The 17604-nt window shown below is 44.0% G+C and overlaps 1 protein-coding gene across 1 annotated transcript in view; it reads right to left on the bottom strand.

Annotated features, from left to right (window-relative positions):
* The window catches only part of LAMB2 (laminin subunit beta 2), a 126228-nt gene that overhangs the window by 41062 nt on the left and 67562 nt on the right, over window positions 1-17604 (bottom strand). The window contains exons 8-16 of the mRNA XM_066596778.1: window positions 13599-13801; window positions 12184-12304; window positions 10544-10732; window positions 9654-9833; window positions 7318-7430; window positions 5117-5196; window positions 2509-2644; window positions 2127-2285; window positions 1241-1368 (exon numbers count right to left, since the gene is read on the bottom strand). Of these exons, the coding sequence (XP_066452875.1) occupies window positions 1241-1368; window positions 2127-2285; window positions 2509-2644; window positions 5117-5196; window positions 7318-7430; window positions 9654-9833; window positions 10544-10732; window positions 12184-12304; window positions 13599-13801 (1309 nt within the window). The remainder of the gene's footprint in view (window positions 1-1240; window positions 1369-2126; window positions 2286-2508; window positions 2645-5116; window positions 5197-7317; window positions 7431-9653; window positions 9834-10543; window positions 10733-12183; window positions 12305-13598; window positions 13802-17604) is intronic.

The raw sequence follows: 17604 nt of genomic DNA, 5'->3' as shown, positions 1-17604 counted from the left end.
AGTGTAAAATGGGCCTTAAAGTGTGATAACTAATATATGGGGTCTGAATATACAAGTTGGTCCACAGAAAAGTAGCCCAGCACTACAATCTTATGATAGTTGTTTAAAAGAAATTGTGCTTTTGTTGCTCATAGCAACCATTCACAGTGCAGCTTTCATTTCTTATACTGCGGAGCTAAAATAAAAGCTGTGCAGTGATTGGTTGCAATGGGGAACAGCAAAGTTTTTTCTAGAAAGCTTTCATAAAACTGTGGTCCCGGGCTACTTTTCCATGGTCCACCTTGTGTTAGAGGGTCTGATATTAATATAAAGAGTCTGGATATATTAGGGGGCCATGCTTGAGATCTGATATTAATATAGGCATCCAGAATAAACACTCATTGTCAATAACAGTCCCTCCCCTACACGTTGTCGGAATGGAATGGAACTTTCTCTGTTTGATTGTAACATTGATATAAGTAAGTGATTACAATGTCAGACCAAAAGGATCATTTATTGTGGAGAACCGACCCCTTGATGGGAGGCTCTAGTACCCTGTTGTACCACTTTTAACTTGGATACAAGATGTGATATTGATGGGCATTGAGGCTGTAGTACCTTGTTGTACAGCCTCTAGCTTGGATACAAGATGTGATATGGGTGAACCTGGAGTCTCTAGTACCCTGTTGTACCACTTCTAGCTTGGATACAAGATGTGATACAGGTGGACATGGAGGCTCTAGTACCCTGTTGGTCCACCTCTAGCTTGGATACAAGATGTGATACAGGTGGACATGGAGGCTCTAGTACCCTGTTGGTCCACCTCTAGCTTGGATACAAGATGTGATACAGGTGGACATGGAGGCTCTAGTACCCTGTTGGGCCACCTCTAGCTTGGATACAGGATGTGATACATGCGGGCATGGAGGCTCTAATACCCTTTTGGGCTGTCTCTATCTTGGATACCAGATGTGATACTGGCGGACATAGAGGCTCTAGTACATCTTAACAGTGATCTTTATATACTGTGTATATATGTGGATGGTGGTTACTTTTATACCACTTCATTGGACTGTAAAGAGTTGTAGAAAATCATGTTTGCTTTTTTTCTCCAGGTCGTGTGTGGAATTGTATCTCAGTCCTATTAACTTCACTGGAGCAGAGCTGCAATACCAGACACAACCCCTGGACAGGAAGGCACTGTTTATAAAAGACAGCAGGCAATTTTTTTTTTAATTCTGCACATTATTTTTAAACGTACCTGGTAGTAGTGGGAAGAGAAGTAGTCATCAAATCATCAGAAGGAATGGTGTTACCGCAGGAACTGCTGGATGGAATAGGACCTGGTCTAACAATGGATATCTTCACATGCTGCCACTTCTCAGGAAACTGTCCATAAAGTTTATAGAGGTAGATACATTGAGAAACCATCCATACAGAGTTGCAGTATAGAGACTTTATAGGTTTGGTTGGTTGCTGAATTATCCCATAGGGGGTTACTGTTACACCTGGGCCATGGTGGGCTAGGGGGGCTTCAGCAACATAACAATTAACGGCTTAGAATGGTTGGAATCTAACACCAATGTCAGGGGTGTAGCTGTAGGGGTATGGGTGTAGAGGTACTAGTCACATCTTGGCACTGGTGCTTGAACAGGCCAAAGACCCATATATCTTTAAAGACACTAGATACACGGAGGGAAAAACAATAACAAAATCCTCCTATAAGTTTTCTATATGTCTTCCCCAACCACAGTGCCATCTTTCAACAGGACAACCCTACATGTCATTGAGCTGGGATCTCTGGGGAGTGGATGGAGGAACACGATAATGAAGTCTCCGCTCTGCCTTGGCCCCCAACCTCAGCAGACTGTAACCCCATTGAACATGTTTGCGATCTGCTGGGTAAGGGCTGTGAGATCTGCTCCCACTTATTCACAGAATGTGCGCCAAGTGGCAGGTGCTGCAGCGGGCATGGGGCGAGTTCACTATGGAGGATGTTCCCTGAGTCTGAAAGCCATGATCGCCCAAAAAGATGGACCAACCTGGTATTGAATATGACGCAGTGATCATTTAGTGTATAAATGGCACATAGCAGGTGAAGGCCCTACTACAGATTACACACTGTGGCGCATACTGGAATATATTACCTTTGGCTCATATCGGATGATGGCCTCATACTCCATAGAGTAGGGAATATTGCTGATCTGAAACTCCAGAACTCCACCCTCAGGAACCTGAGCAAATCCTGGACCGGTCCATGTAGCTGGGCGGCCCACTGGATGTTCCCGCTCGGATACAGAGCAGCCCTATGGAAGAAAGTGGGAGTTACAGTAAAGCATAGTGGTCTCAAACCTTTCATTCTCTAACTGTTGTGAAACTACAACTCCCAGCATGAGACTGTCAGGGCAGGCTGGGAGTTGTAGTTTCACAACAGCTGAGAGACACAGGTTGCAGACCACTGCTAGATAACATGTAAATAGTGGACGATGGGATGGGCCGTACAGTGAAAAGTCTTCAGTGCTGTGTTACCTGTCGCAGCAGAGCGGATTCGGCCTCATAGGTGTAGTGGTCCAAGTCAATTCGATAGTAGCCAGATTTGACCAGGTTGCACTGCCGGCCTACCATGTTGTTTCTGCAGCGACACTGGCCCGTCTCTGCTGCACAGCTAATGAGAAGATCAGTTTATTAAAATTTGTCATATGTAATGTGTTCATATGATAAAACTTCTTGCTCTTGTACTCTGGCTGATCATATTTGTCATAGGGACACTGACTCTGCCCCATACCAGTATATTTGGTAATATCTACACCATTGCATTTTTTATCAATGCTGGAAACCCAGTGTCCCCATCATAGCAGTGATACGCCGATGCACAGGAGAGGAAATGTCATAGGGACTAAAGCTGGGTTTACATTGTAACGATAAACTGAAGGAAAGCGAGTGACGGGCGAGTATATAGCAACTTGTGACCATTTGAAAAATCACCATTTACACATGCTGATAATTGTGCATTTATGTTTGTTTTTCAGATCGCTTATCAGTTTGTTTGTCTGTCTCGGGACTGTTTACACTAAAAGACACAGCAAAGAGAATTGGACATACCGGTAGGGGTGGAGAGTAGTAATCATAAAGGCATTAGCAGGTATATAGGACTCATGGTGTAGAGAGAGGGCCCATGTAGAGTTCGCTGATTGGTTCATGTAAAGTTTACTGATTGATTGCTTGAAGAGAAGACTTTGACTTCTATGGGAGAATGTTGTGGGCATGCTCTGTGCTGAGAGGGAAGGAGGTGAGCTGTGACATCGCCTATTGTGAATGGTGGATCTTGTGTTATCTTTCATTGTAGTCCTCCATTTGATAATGAAAAGACGTATGAGAAGTGTTTTCTACAGAACAGAAGCTAACATATTGACTTCCATAGGAGAGTGTTGTGGGCATACTCTGTGATTTGTACAGGGAGGGGGAGGAGGTGAGCAGTGACCATGCCCTAGTGTGACTGGTAATCCTGTGTTATCTATATATAGGTGTCACCTCTCACTGTAATCCTGTCCGCGATGATAATGAAATGACTGCTGAGAAGTTTTCTCTACAGAACAGGAAGTGTCAGACTATTATTAGGTTTAGTGGTCGGTGTGAGAACTGCAGGATTTCAGGATTTTTAAAAAAATATAGATCACAATAATGTAAATTACAAAAAAAAAATCACTTAATAGTCTTAAAAATATGTTTACCATAAAAACTTGATTTATACAAGAAGTTTTTTTCTGATGACAATTCTGTTTAAGATACTGAAGTTTTTTTTGGCAGGACCAATGAATGTGTATTGGGCCTCCCGACTCTCCCCAACAAATGATGTCACAGGAAAGAAGGATTGACAGCGCTGAATTTCAACACCCAATAGTTTTCTCTTCCTGGCGATAAGTTGCTGCCAGAGCTGTCAGACTGCAGCTTTCTCCACCGTCCTCATGGAAAACATATGAATGCTTGGCCAAACCAAGTGGTCATGTATATGGGGGAGTTGGGAATAGCTGTCAGCCAAATGAACATTTAGCCAATAGCTACTGAATGTGTGTGGGCTCCTCTAAAACAATCTTTAAGTGCTTGAAGTTTTCCTTTAATACTTTTCAAAAAATGGTTTGTTCAGATCTATCCTCAGCATAGGCCATCAATAGCTGATCGAGGTGGATACTCTCCAAATTAGCTGTTCACCAACCCACTGCCACATTGTACAGAGCACAAAACAGAGAGCATCGTATACTTCGCAGTGAAGTGAATAGGAGTTGTGCCTGCAATACCGTGCCAGGCCACTGCACAATAAATGGCGCTATCTGCTTCCTGCTCTGTACAATGTGACAGTTGTTTGGCAAACAGGGTCTCCGGCGACAAACCCTCATCGATTAGCTATTGATAACCTATCCTGAGGATCAGTCATCATTTTTTTAGAGCTGAAAACGCTTTATTTTTGTGACAGTTTTGGCAGCACTAATAATGTAAGACATTACTGAATGATTTAGAAATGTGAAGTTCGCTGCATGACCTCAAACAAAATGTGGGGGTTTACTGGAATGGTGGAAATACCCTCCTGGCTTAAAAATAGAAGCAACACAGCTTGATGTTAACATTAGGATTTCTAGGTTATATTTTAGCTCACACATGTCAAACCCAAGGCCTCATTTTAGGTGGCCCGCCGGCCGTGTGTCACGTCTAACAGAAATTCTACTCCTAGAGGGGAGCTGCATGACTGTCTAGCTATGTTCTGAGTAATAGCAATGCCCCAAAGGGTTAATAGCATGGGATCACAGCCTAAGGCCACTCTCACACATGCGTTCAGATAAATGCTGCTTGAAACTGCGGCACTTTACGGCGATTTCAAGCGCCGTTTTTAAACGCCTGGTACAGAGTTTGACAGCGTTTTTAAATGCAACCTATCATTGTGATGCGTAATGAGGTGCGGTAAAAAAGCGCAAAAACGCTACTTACAGTAAAAAGCGGCTGGTGTGAGATTGGCCTTGACAGTGGGCTGGGAGATCAACTGATTGGTGGGGATTCCAAGCGGCAGATCCCTGCTGATCAACTATTGATAACCTATCGTGGGAATATGTCATCAATGGTAAAAGCTTAGTCCGCTCAGACTTACTGATTATCCCATGCGCCACCGACGTCACAGTCACAGGCCCGACATCCATGGAGGTCTTGACTAAGAGCCCAGTATTCCGGCTGGAAAAGTCAGAGATACAAAAGGGAGTAACTGAGTTAGAATTCATAATGTACAAGTCACGGGGCATCAACACAGGGGGGCAGATTTATGAAAACTGTCTAAAAGAAGATCTGTCCTTGTTGGCCATATCAACCAATCACAGCACAGTTTATAATCTTAACCCCGTCATCCAAGGAGAAGCTACCACCATTATGTATGTAAGGAAGATGACAAGGCTGCATGTGTGAAGTGTTAACTGCCACAAGGGAGCGCTCGGAATTTGGTTTTTAATATTGTGCCCCATGTCCTTCTTGTACACCCTGCTCACTAGTACTCAGTAGCCATGTTTAGGACTTAGGGCTCTTCCACACAAACGTACGTATACAGCGCATTATGCATGTAATACGCATTGAACAGAGTCCATTGATTTCAATGTGTTCATTCACAGCTGCGTATTTGTCACGGGACTTCCAGCTGCGTTAAAAAACGCGACATGTCCTATCCTGGAGCATATTATGCACCGAAATTGCCCATTGAAATCAACGAGTTTGTGTAAATACACAGGAAACCTGCATATTCGCAGTGTATTTACACTCAAAATCAATGGGATTTCATGCATTTTTTTCTTGCGCGGGTATCCATCGACTAAAATCCGCATACGCCCATGTAATAAAGCCCTTAAGGTTGACAAGTCTCCACTGACACATGGCTAGTCACCCAGCTTTTCCCAGTCCTGAATGTTAATGTTCCTAATTATGCAGCTTGAAAACAGGGTGCAAACCCCTAAAGAGGCTGTAATGGCGGCCAAATTGGTTGTCACCCAGATATGACTAAAGATGAATTACCTTTTTCACAACACAAGAGGATGACTCAGAGGTATACACTGAATGGCTACTTTATTAGAGACCCCCATCTAGTAACTTGTTGCACTCCTTTGGACAGGAAGCTTCTTGTAGTTGCCGTAAATTAGGGTCATCGATTCATACCATTTTTGTGCTCTTTTACACCCTGGAGTCTCACCTCTCTGTTTCTCTTAGACACAATGGCTCTGGAACTGGTTATAGCTCATCTGTGCTAAGGAATGAAGAGTTGTGAGTTCGGACATGTTAGTTGGAGCACCAGATTTGTAGATGTCTGCAGTTTCCTTGACTGTGCCTGTTCATCAGAATGATTCCGGGCATCCTCCTCTGACCCCTTTCAGTTATAAGTTGTTTCCGTCCCCTTTTGCTGGTGTATTTTCCTCGATTGCGCCATTCTCTGTATACTCTTCACACTGTTACACGAGAAAACCCCATGCGGTTGGCAGTAAAATCCCATCCCTGACTAGTCTAGCACTGATGACCAGGCCTCATGGGAAGTCACTCGCTGGATTTTCCCATCTAATGTGGATTCACACTGAAACTGATCCATGGAAAACTTGACACATGACTTTATGCTGCACTCCGGGGTCACGGGGAGAATTTCCATACAGGGAAGCACTAATACTGAAAAGGCTGGGGGCTCCAATAAAGGGGCCATTCAGATTTATAGGGACTTTTTTGTTTTTGGGGACATAACCATTAAAATACAATATCTAATTGGTATAATAATCAGAGTCCTATAAGTTATTATGATCTGCTTGTCTAGACCGCAGGCTTCTCCCTGGGTAGAGATGAGGAGCGCCCATCAGTGTGGGTGGGGTGGAGGCTATCAGCACATTCATATAGAGTTCCCCTCTCGGAGGGGATACGGTTACCGGCAGCTGCTATCTGGAATGCATTGGAGGATATGAGCCTTACACATTGGGAAATGTTATTTCCTGTGGCAGCTTGTAAGGTGTTTGTATGTACGGAATGGATCTTAACAGTTTATTACAACCGGAACAGCAACCCCTCCTTCAAAATAAACAGATTAAGAAAATCAGCAATGCTACCCCGCTGCATCCAAAACTCATCCTGCTATCACAGTAATTGTATATGCGGTAGCAGAAGGGTTACACCGGTTTGCAACAATTTGTCAATTTGGATCACATTATTTCCAAATATTCTACTTTGCTCCATAAGAGGTGGAGCTAAAAGGATTTGGGGTGGAGTTTAAAGCTTGGGTTGTCAATCGCTGACGCCAGGTTTTCCTACCAGTCTGGATGGTTCCATCATACTTACCAGACACTGGTTACAACTTCGTCCAGTTACAAAGCGCTTGCAGAAACAGTCTCCACTGATGGGGTCACAATGGGAGCCATCAGAAATGGTGCCCCTGGGGTCACACTGGCACCCTAGGAAAAGATGAACCAACCTGGTTATAACTTTCTGTATCATTGGCAAGAAAATCAGTATGAGAGGAAAGGCATTTCACCACCAACCTGACCCTGATGGAGGGGAAATTATAAGGGCGAGATGACCATAACAGTACATATATCCAGCGCTGAATCACAGGGAATAGGGATGAACACATACCCCAAGGTCTCCACCATCTGGCGCCAACCTTGCTTAGGATACACACTGTATGGTGGTATTATTTGAGCACTATATATGTGGTATTTTTTAGGCACTCTATGGTGGTATTGTTTGAGCACTGTATCGTGGTATTCTTTAGGCACTCTATAATGGTATTATTTAGGCCCTGTATGGTAGTAATGTTTGAGCACTGTATCGTGGTATTGTTTAGGCACTCTATAGTTCTATTATTTAGGCATTGTATGGTGGTATTGTTAGAGCAGTATGATGGTATTATTTGTGCTCTGTATGGTGGTACTATTTTAGCACAGCATGGTGATATTATTTAGGCACTGTATGGTGATATTTTACCACTGTATGGTAGTATCATGTGAGCACTAAACAGTGGTAATGTCTGAGCACTGTATAATGGTATTTAGGTACAGTATGGTATTATTTGAGCACCTTATAGTAGAATTAATTTACCACTACCACTGTTTGGTTGTATTGTCTGAGCAGTGTATAATGGTATTATTCCTGAATGTTATTCTGGTAATATTTAGGTACTGCATGCTATTTTTGTGCACTGTATAGTAGTATTATTTTAGAACTGTATGGTAATAAGGAAGATGGAACAATATATCTACAGCGCCACCTATTCAAAGGCAGCATTCATGCAAGCCAATGTCAGACTCTTTATGCAGGTCTTTATAACAATGACTGAGAAATGAAAACCAAAAGCTAGAATCCATACACAGACATCAGTGAGCAGTAGGATCCTGGCTTGGCTAGTAAGAAGCCTGTGGCGCGAGTCGGGAGGGGTATCATCTCTCCTTAAAGAGAGCACCTAGAAGGTATGTGAGGAGACCCGTAGGAGGTGAGTGAGGAGACTTAAGGCCCATTTACATGGGCCGATGATCGCTCTAAGATCACTCAAACGACAGTTGGAGTGACAGCTTTGAGCGATCATTTTGCATAAACTATTAGGTAGCTACTCAGCTACTTAAGAGCAATTAAGAGTGCAAATGAAGCCTTCCCTGAACGCAGTTAATTTACCGAGGGCTCTTATCTGTGCTCAGATCCTTTGTTCTCCAGCGGGAAACAATGCTATCAGCACTCCCTATGGAGAACTGCTGATAAGGCTGACGATTTTTAGGTTGTACTGTATTTAACGATCAGCTAGCAGTGCACGAAACTTGTACGATGGGCGCACATTTAGACGCAACGATTATCGCTAAAACGATCGCCTTTTACCAATTTTTTTTTAGCGATCATCGCTCCGTGTAAATGGACCTTTATAAAGCCATCCATGCTCCTCTGGTAAGTATGCAAATAAGGAAGATGGAACAATACCTCTGCAGCGCTGCCTATTGGAAGTACTGTATGGTGGTATTATCTGAGAATTATATGATGATATTATTTGTGCATGGTATGGTGGTATTATTTAGGCACTGTGTAGTATTACTTGAACACTATACGGTGGAACTATCTAAGCAGTGTATATTATTTGTGCACTGTTTGGTATTATTTCAGCACATTATGGATGTATTGTGTGAGCAGTGTATGGTGGTATTATTTGTGCACTGTACTGTACAGTTGCATTTTATAGTGGTATTGCTTAGGCACAGTACGGTGGTATTGTCTCAGTACTGTATGGTGGTATTTTAAGCACTATATGGTAATATTTGAACATTGTATGGTAGTATTAGCACTGTATGGTATGATTTGAGAAATGTGTAGTGGTATTATGTGGGCAAGGCATGATGGTATTGTCTGAGCACTGTAAGTTGGTATTTAAGCACTACATGGCATTATTTGAGCTCTGTATGATGGTATTATTGAGGCACATCATGATGGTATTGTCTGAGCACTGTATGGTGGCATTATTTGGGCAATGTACATCATTATTTAAGCACTGTATGGGGGTTTTATAAATAGGGGCTCTGCAGAATGCTTGAACATACGTCTGCACAGACCTTCCTTGACCTGTATATATGGTGAATAAAACCCAAGCACGTTTATATTTTTAAAACAATAGTGCATTACATTTTCTGGACTCTTACTTTTACATCCTTGGATGATGTCTGCACTGAGCCCATAAAATCCTGACTTGCATCTATCACATCTGGGGCCTTCAACAAAGTTCTTACAACGGCACTGTCCAGCAATAAGCCCCAAAGTTGGATCATCCTGAGCATCGCAGAGTCCCCCATCTAGGGAGCCATCTGGGTCACAATCACAGGCTGTTGGTGAAGAATTATACATTTCCATTAGTATTATTACAGTTGGAAATTGTATGGTTGTAATTTTAATACATGAGAAGATGGAAGCACATGTAGCAGAGCTGAGTTTGTCATTGGGCTGTTCTTTTCCTGCTTTAAAATAAGTCACTGAGATCAGCTCTGCAACATCTGTACTTTAGAAGACCTTTACAGATACTAATGTCACTTTTACAATTACATTATGGAGGCAATTATGCACCATTAGAGGGGTAATTACAATTAACAATACTTCTGTAACTATTGCACATGCGTTGCTGCAATGCATCTAAAATAAAAAAGCGACTTTGCAAATGGCCCTCTTTAAAATTTCCTACCGTTCTGTGTATACAGCTCCTATACAGACCTATGTATCTCTATGGCAGCAGACTACAAACAAACGCTCTGGGCAATCATGGATTACTCCACTGCCTCTGCCCCTTGTTCTTGGTACAGATAATAAAAGAAGGGGAAGTCGGAAGAAAGTAATTTAGGACCTGACTTAGGCTGTGGTCAGACGAGCGTGGTTTACACGCTGCTAAGCAACGTGTAAACCACGCTGCTGACATGCAGGGAATTCTGCGTGTGAACGCAGCCTATGGTAAGCACCTTGGACAGCACATTGGTCCTCGCTGTCCGTTCTTTTTTTTACAGAACAGAGGATCGTGAGAGCAGAGCTTCCATGTGCCAGGTACCTTTGCAGACATTGCTGTCTCGAATATCCTTGGAGAGGTCCTTGTAGTAGAAAGGCTTGCAGAGTTCACAGTTTCGCCCCATTGTATTATGCTGACAGTCGTCACAGACGCCACCGCTTGTGTTTCTGGTGGACAGGTACACAGCCATGTCAAAGTGACACTTTCGGGAATGATTATTACAGTTACATTCTGAAAATGAAAGATTTCACGTTATTACCACGAAACATCGTGTGAAGAAAGATCAGACTCTGCCCTAAACACTGTGAAAAATATACTGACATGCCAGAAGTCGTGGGATAGTGGCATGTAAGTTGATGATGAAGTGGTGTTACCTCAGGTGATGCTCGGGAGGGCCCTCACCTATATAAGATGTGAGGTGTTATCTTGTGAATGAGATTGAACCCTGGCCAGCGGGCTCATGGGAAGGCAATGTAAATTATAGGAGTTTGGTTGAGGAGTGATAGTGGGTGCCAGACGGATGGGACCTGTCATTTCCGAAGTTGTGCGGACATTTAACAATCCTCTATCCACAGTGTCACGTGTACCGGGAATACATCGTAGAAGGCATTACCAATGACAGTGGACAGCACAGTGGCTGCCCACAGATGCATAATGACATTGACTGGCAGCATACAGCTAGAATTGTCAGTGCGAACAGAAAAGTAACTCCAACAGAAATCATATCTACATTCAGTACAGGAGACCGCACACGTATATCCTGCAGGTTCGCGCAGTGTTCTTTAGCTTCCATTGGATATGGGAGCAGAAGGCCCACCCGAGCGCCTCTGTTACCACCACACAACGCCTCACTTGGGCTCAGGAGGCTCCTAATTGGACCTTAGAGGACTGGCAACATGTGGCGTGGCCAATGAGTCACGGTACCAATTGTTTCAGACCGCTGGTAGGGATCATGTGCGGTGCAGACCCCATGAAGTCATGGACCCCAGTTGTCAACAAGGCACTGTGCCGCCTGGTGGTGGCGCCATACTGGTGTGGTCTGTTCTCATGGTATTGTTTGGCTCACTAGTCCATCTAAACACATCATTGGCCGGTGCCCGCTACGTTTCCCGGCTTTGTGACCATTTGCAGAGCTTCACGAGCTTCATCTACCCCCACAATGATGGGACATTCCAGCAGGATAATGCACTGTGCCATCAGGCCCAAGTTATCCAGAATTGGTTGGAGGAGCATTCTGGAGAGTTCCTATGAATGGTGTAGCCGTCACGTTCACCTGACATGAGCCCAATCGAGCATTTATAGGATATGGTGGAGAGGTCCATTCACCCCCAAGATCCTGCACCTACAAATACCCCGGAGCTGTGGGGGGCTATCCAGACGGCTTAACGTCCCTCCAGATGTCTTCTGTCAACTTGTGAAATCAATGTCATGTCAAGTTGCTCCACTTTGCCAGGCTATAGGAGGGCCTAAACAATATCCGTTCCTTTCCCATGATTTTTGGTATGTTAGTGTAGAAGAAGCCATAGAGAAAAGAGGGAGGTGAAAGCAGGGACTATGCAGGTTACAAAATCAAGGCTCCATAGCTGCTAAGCATGGCTGCTGTCAGCCAAGTGCAAGAGGAGGACGAGGACTGGAGCAGAACGGGATCACTTAGGACAAAAAGTAAAAAAATATCCACTCACTTTTACACGCGTTGGTGCTGCGCCCTTCAGCCGGCCTCCAGGGAATTTCATTGAAAAAGGCATCGCACTGCTCGCAGTTCAGCCCCTTGGTGTTATGTTTACAGACGCATCGTCCATGTACCTGAAGAATGGAAAATACTCACAAATCGAGCAAAGGATGACTATGGCTGTGAAACGCGTTGCATAGCCAAAGATTACAGTGTTTTCCTGCCTGTCACATGTAATGCAAGTGAATATTGTTGCATTGCGACTTGCAAGATATTGCAACCTCGGCCTGACAATCCAAAGCCGCTGGATTTCTTCTGTCAAGTCATGGTCACAGCGATAGAACTACGGCTCACGCAAGCGTATTGTGGCTGCATAATACGTAGTGCTAAATCTCCATTGATTAACATTGCGCTATCCAGACCTGCTTTTTTCACGCTCAAGTTTTACGCCTGTGAAATAAAAATGCAGCATGTCCTATTTTGGTGCGTTACATGCCTATTATAATGTGAATGAGCCCTATGTGTGCGCACAATATGCAGTGAATATGCATGTTACATATGCATTTGCTGTGTATTGCACATTATGTGCGTAAAGAAATACACGCGTAATACGCAGACAAAATACGCTCATGCAAGTGAGTCCTAAAACATATATTTATCAATAAATAAACTAAAGGCAATTATATACATAGTGTTTTCAATTTCTAATGATTTTCAAGACCTCTGCTTGCTGTCAGTTAGTGGAAACATTCTTAGGCTGTGTTCACACGTGGCAGATGTTGTTGCGGATCCATAGCAGATTTCACCCTTTCAGTTGAAGGGAATGAAGTCTGCTGCGGATCCCTTTACATGCCAAGATTTATGCGACCATGACATATAAGAGGCTTACAGAGGGATGTAAATCCCTCTGTCACCCATTGGACCCCTGTGATATGATCGCAAAGTGCTAATGGGTTACTATGTCACCTACAGGCTTAAAGATGACCTCTGGGACTACTGTGTATAGTGGCCTGCTATCTATAGAGGCTCAACTAGAGGCAGGGTCTCATAGGCCAATGTAACAGTATATAATTGAAACAATCAAATCTAATGCAATTCAAGTCCCCTCATGGGACTTTAAAGAGTCATGAAAAGTTTATTAAAAAAAAGAAACAGACAAAATGGTTAAAATTTTGCATATCTCTCCTCACAAAAAAAACATAAAAGCAATTAAAAAAACTATGTAAATTTGGTACCACTGAAATCATGCAGATCCAGAGAATAATGTCACGTTATTTATTGTGCAAGCTGAACGCCACAAAAATGAGTTATAGCTCTAGAAACAACACAAAACCAGAATAACTGGTTGGTCATTAGGATCTAAAATGGGCCCATCGTTAACGGGTTAAGAAGCTTTGCTTAACTGAAGAAGAAAATGCAGACCCCTACCATGCCCTCTACGTCCTTGGAGACACCTTCGATGGGAGCACACTCAGATGCATGTCCGTAACAGAAGCAGTTACCCCGCACCACCAGCTCATACAGAGCATAATAATACTTCTCCCTTATTTCCAGACGGGAATCCAGTAAGTTATCGCCCAGAGTGTGCAGCCGGGTGAAATTAATCCTGAGGTTGGTGATCTTCAGGAGGTCTGAAACAGGAAACAGAGAGAGGACTCCCAGTGAATCACAGTACCTGGGTGTGGAGGATGCTGGGGAATGCCACCTGAGTGTGTTGTGCCAACAGGTAAGGAGGTTGTATTACGGTCTAGGGATGTGTTACGTGGCACGGTCTCGGTCCATTGCTTTCAGTGACAAGAACCATAAACATGGAGGTGTACCCCGACATACTAGACAATAATGTGCTGCCGACAATGTGGTAATACTCTGGGAATGGTCAGCCATACTTCCAACAAGACGACACGCCTTGTCACAAATCCAATGCTGTTTCATATTTGTTGGAGGATATGGATGTTCAACGTTTGGACTGGCCTGACCTAAACCCTACTGATCATCTTTGGGATCAATGGGAACGTCAGGTCAGGAAATATGAACGTGTCTATGTTTCTTGAGAGAACTGGCCAGACGTTTGCAGGATGAATGGAGGGAAACACTAGCTGAAGTGTATCAGATGTTAGTAGTTAGTATGCCACGGAGAGTATCTGACATCATTAGGGCCAAAGGAGCCCCACTAAGTATTAACATATGGAAAAAAAACAAACAACTTTTCATTCCTGCTCAGATATCCAATTACTCAGTAATATAGTGTAGTGTGCCACTAGGACGTGGCCATAGGGCTCCATGTGCTGCTTTAGATTAGGGCTCAACAGTGGCAAAGTACCACCTGCGAATTATGGCAGTAAGAAGGGATTACAATAACTAGGCCACAATATTATGACCATAGCAAATTTTTGCAAAATCACTAGGTTCTTGCACAAAATTGCGTAGAGATTTACTGTCATTGTATCACAAGCAATCCTGTGTTGTCATGGAGCCTTAAGGAAATCAGTGAATAGGGGGATGCTGCAATGGGAATACCCCTTTAAATCCGGAATGGATTTTCCAGAGAATCTGTGTCAGAAACCTGAGGCTGAAACTCATATTTCTCTTGTGGCAGGCAGATCTGCATGCATATTAACCCCTTTGTAGTTCATTGGAGCGAAACCGTGATTTTTCAAATTCGAAACACGTTCATCATTCCGCATGGATTTTTTCCCAGAGCATGTAAAATACTTTATTCACTTGCTATAGTTAGCAGATTCTGTCCGGATTTAGACGTGAAATCCACAGAATCCTGAATGTGTGAACATGGATTAAAGGGGTATTCCCACCTTGGCAAGTTAACCCCTATTCACAGCGTAGGGGATAACTTTTTTCGATGAGTGGGGCTCCAACCACCTGGACCCTCATTGATCCAGAGATATTGCCAACGTCATGTCTTTTTTGAAAGTGGTCGAGTATACAGCAGACACCGCTCCATTCACTTTAATGGGACTGCCAGAGATTACTGAGCACTTGATCTCTAACAGTTCCCAATGAAGTGAATGGAACGGTGGTGCTCATGTGTGGCCACCGCTGCCAGAATTCAGGGACTCTGGATCAGTGGGGCCCTATGGATAGGGGAATAACTTGCTGAGATGGGAATACCCCTTTAAGGATATGCCACCTCTAGAACCTACATCTAACTCTAATTATGATCACCACCGCCCCTGGCCTGGCTGTATGCGGTGGCAGCAGGTGGGCAGAAATGACAGAAACAGCAAAGCAGGCTGTTCTTTGCTCTTTCCATAACTCCCTTAGGGCTTAGTCAGACGGGCGTTTTTTGCCGCGATTTGCGCATGCGCATGCGTCAATGGTATCGGACACATGAGCGCTTTTTATGCGCTCGTCCAAAAAATTATAGAACAAAAAATCGCAGATCGCACGTATCTGCGATCTGCAATTTCTGTTCGCTTCTGTATATGCGCTCAATGGGGCCGGCGGCAGCAGCGCCGACCCCATTGAGAACATATAGAAGACAAATCATTCTTCTCTGCCACAGCTGTAACAGCTGTGGCAGAGAAGAACGATGTTTGCCCATTGAATTCAATGGAGCGGCAATACAGCCGCTCCATTGAAAGCAATGGGCTGCCGGCGTGCGCGGGGTGAATTGTCGGGAAGGGGTTAAATATATAAACCCTTCCCTGCAATTCATGCTAAAGTGTGTTAAAATAAAAAAAAATTGTATACTCACCTTTCCGCTGCAGCCAGAGTCCAGCCGCGGCCGCTGTCAGTTCTCCTGAACTGCTTCTCGGCACTATTCAGCCGGCGGGGCTTTAAAATCCCCGCCTGCTGAATAATCTGCCTCTGATTGGTCACAGCCTGACCAATCAGAGGCCGGTTTCACTCACACACCCATTCATGAATTCATGAATGGGTGAGTGACTGCTGCCTCTCAGCGCTGAGCCAATCAGGGGCAGGTCTGACTCACATCCATTCATGAATTCATGAATGGGTGTGAGTGAGGCATGCCTCTGATTGGCTCAGCGCTGAGCCAATCAGGGGGCAGGTCTGACTCACACCCCCTTCACACCCACTGCAGGACTGCCGCTCGGAGCTGCCGGCAGAAGGTGAGAATGCAATTTTTTTTTATTTTAACACATTTTAGGATGAATTGCAGGTAAGGGCTTATATATTTAAGCCCTTACCGACAATTCATCCCGGGCTCGCCCGCAGCGCATTGCTTTCAATGGAGACGGCTGTATTGCCGTCTCCATTGAATGCAATGCGCTGGACAGCTCCGGCCCGTTTCTAATGAAACGCGGCTAGGAGCAGATTTTCGGGCGATTTGCGGGCGACTTGCGCGCACCGGTCACGCGATTTGCGGATGCGCATCCGTCATGCAATCCGCAAATCGCGGCAAAAAACGCCCGTCTGACTAAGCCCTTAGGGCTTCTTCACACTGGTGATTGCGATATCACTGCGAGAAAATCGCGGCAAAAATTGCAGTTTTGTTTTGGCGATTTTTTTTCTTGTAAAACATTGTGCATCAAATCGCTGCTGCCCGCGATTTTATAGCGTGAAAGTCAATAGGAGTTTCTAATGTTGAAAACGCATTGCACGAAAATCTCAAGTTCGTACGTTGCAATGCAATAAAAAGGAGCCTCCATAGGGAAACATGGGCTAGAGAGGGGAAAAAAAAAAAATAGCAAAACTAAAAAGATAGGACAAGCTGCGATTTTCTTTTTTTCACGCCACATTACATGGGTAAAAACATCGCAAATGGGAATGAAACCATTGAAAATAATCAGCTTTATAATTCTGCGTTTTCACTCACTCTCGCATCATGCATACACTGCGCAATTTTATCACAAGTGTATAGGAACCCTTAGGACTCATTAACACGGGTATATGCAATTATAGTCTAAGAAAAACGGACCCACTTCACCGTGTATGTGTGTGTTGAATCTGTTTTTGACGTGTATGTGCATTTTTTAATGACTGCAAGTGCTTATTCAGACTTCGGTAGGCGCAGTTGTGCCTGAATGTGGGAATCCTTTCCTTTTTGTCGGCAGTTCAAACTCTGCGTCAGAGCGCCGAGTTTGAAAAAAGAGGAGGGAAGATGGGTGCCGCCCGATTCGGTTTAACTACGTGTGGAAAAGATAGGGCAGGTCCTAAAAATCACGTCCGAGATGGTGAAAACAAAACCCCCAAAATCCCATAGAGGTCAGTGGTTTCATTTTGTCTCATACGTCCATGATTATCACAGCGGTATAAGGGGACAAAACCATGCCTGCCTGTATCCGCCCTCAAACCCTCCGTGTGTGCCCCTTGAATACAGACCAAAATAAGACATGCTGCCATTTTTTTCCCGTGCAACATTGGGCCACAATAGGAACGCACGTCTGAATACATCAATTTACTATAATGCGTCCGTGTGTTGTCCGTACTCAGTCAGTAATAAATACGGACAGCA

The sequence above is a fragment of the Eleutherodactylus coqui genome, chromosome 3 (assembly GCF_035609145.1).
Source record: "Eleutherodactylus coqui strain aEleCoq1 chromosome 3, aEleCoq1.hap1, whole genome shotgun sequence".
Classification (NCBI taxonomy): Eukaryota; Metazoa; Chordata; class Amphibia; order Anura; family Eleutherodactylidae; genus Eleutherodactylus; species Eleutherodactylus coqui.
The sequence above is the reverse complement of the archived record's forward strand: the minus strand, read 5'-3'. Positions and strand labels throughout refer to the sequence as shown.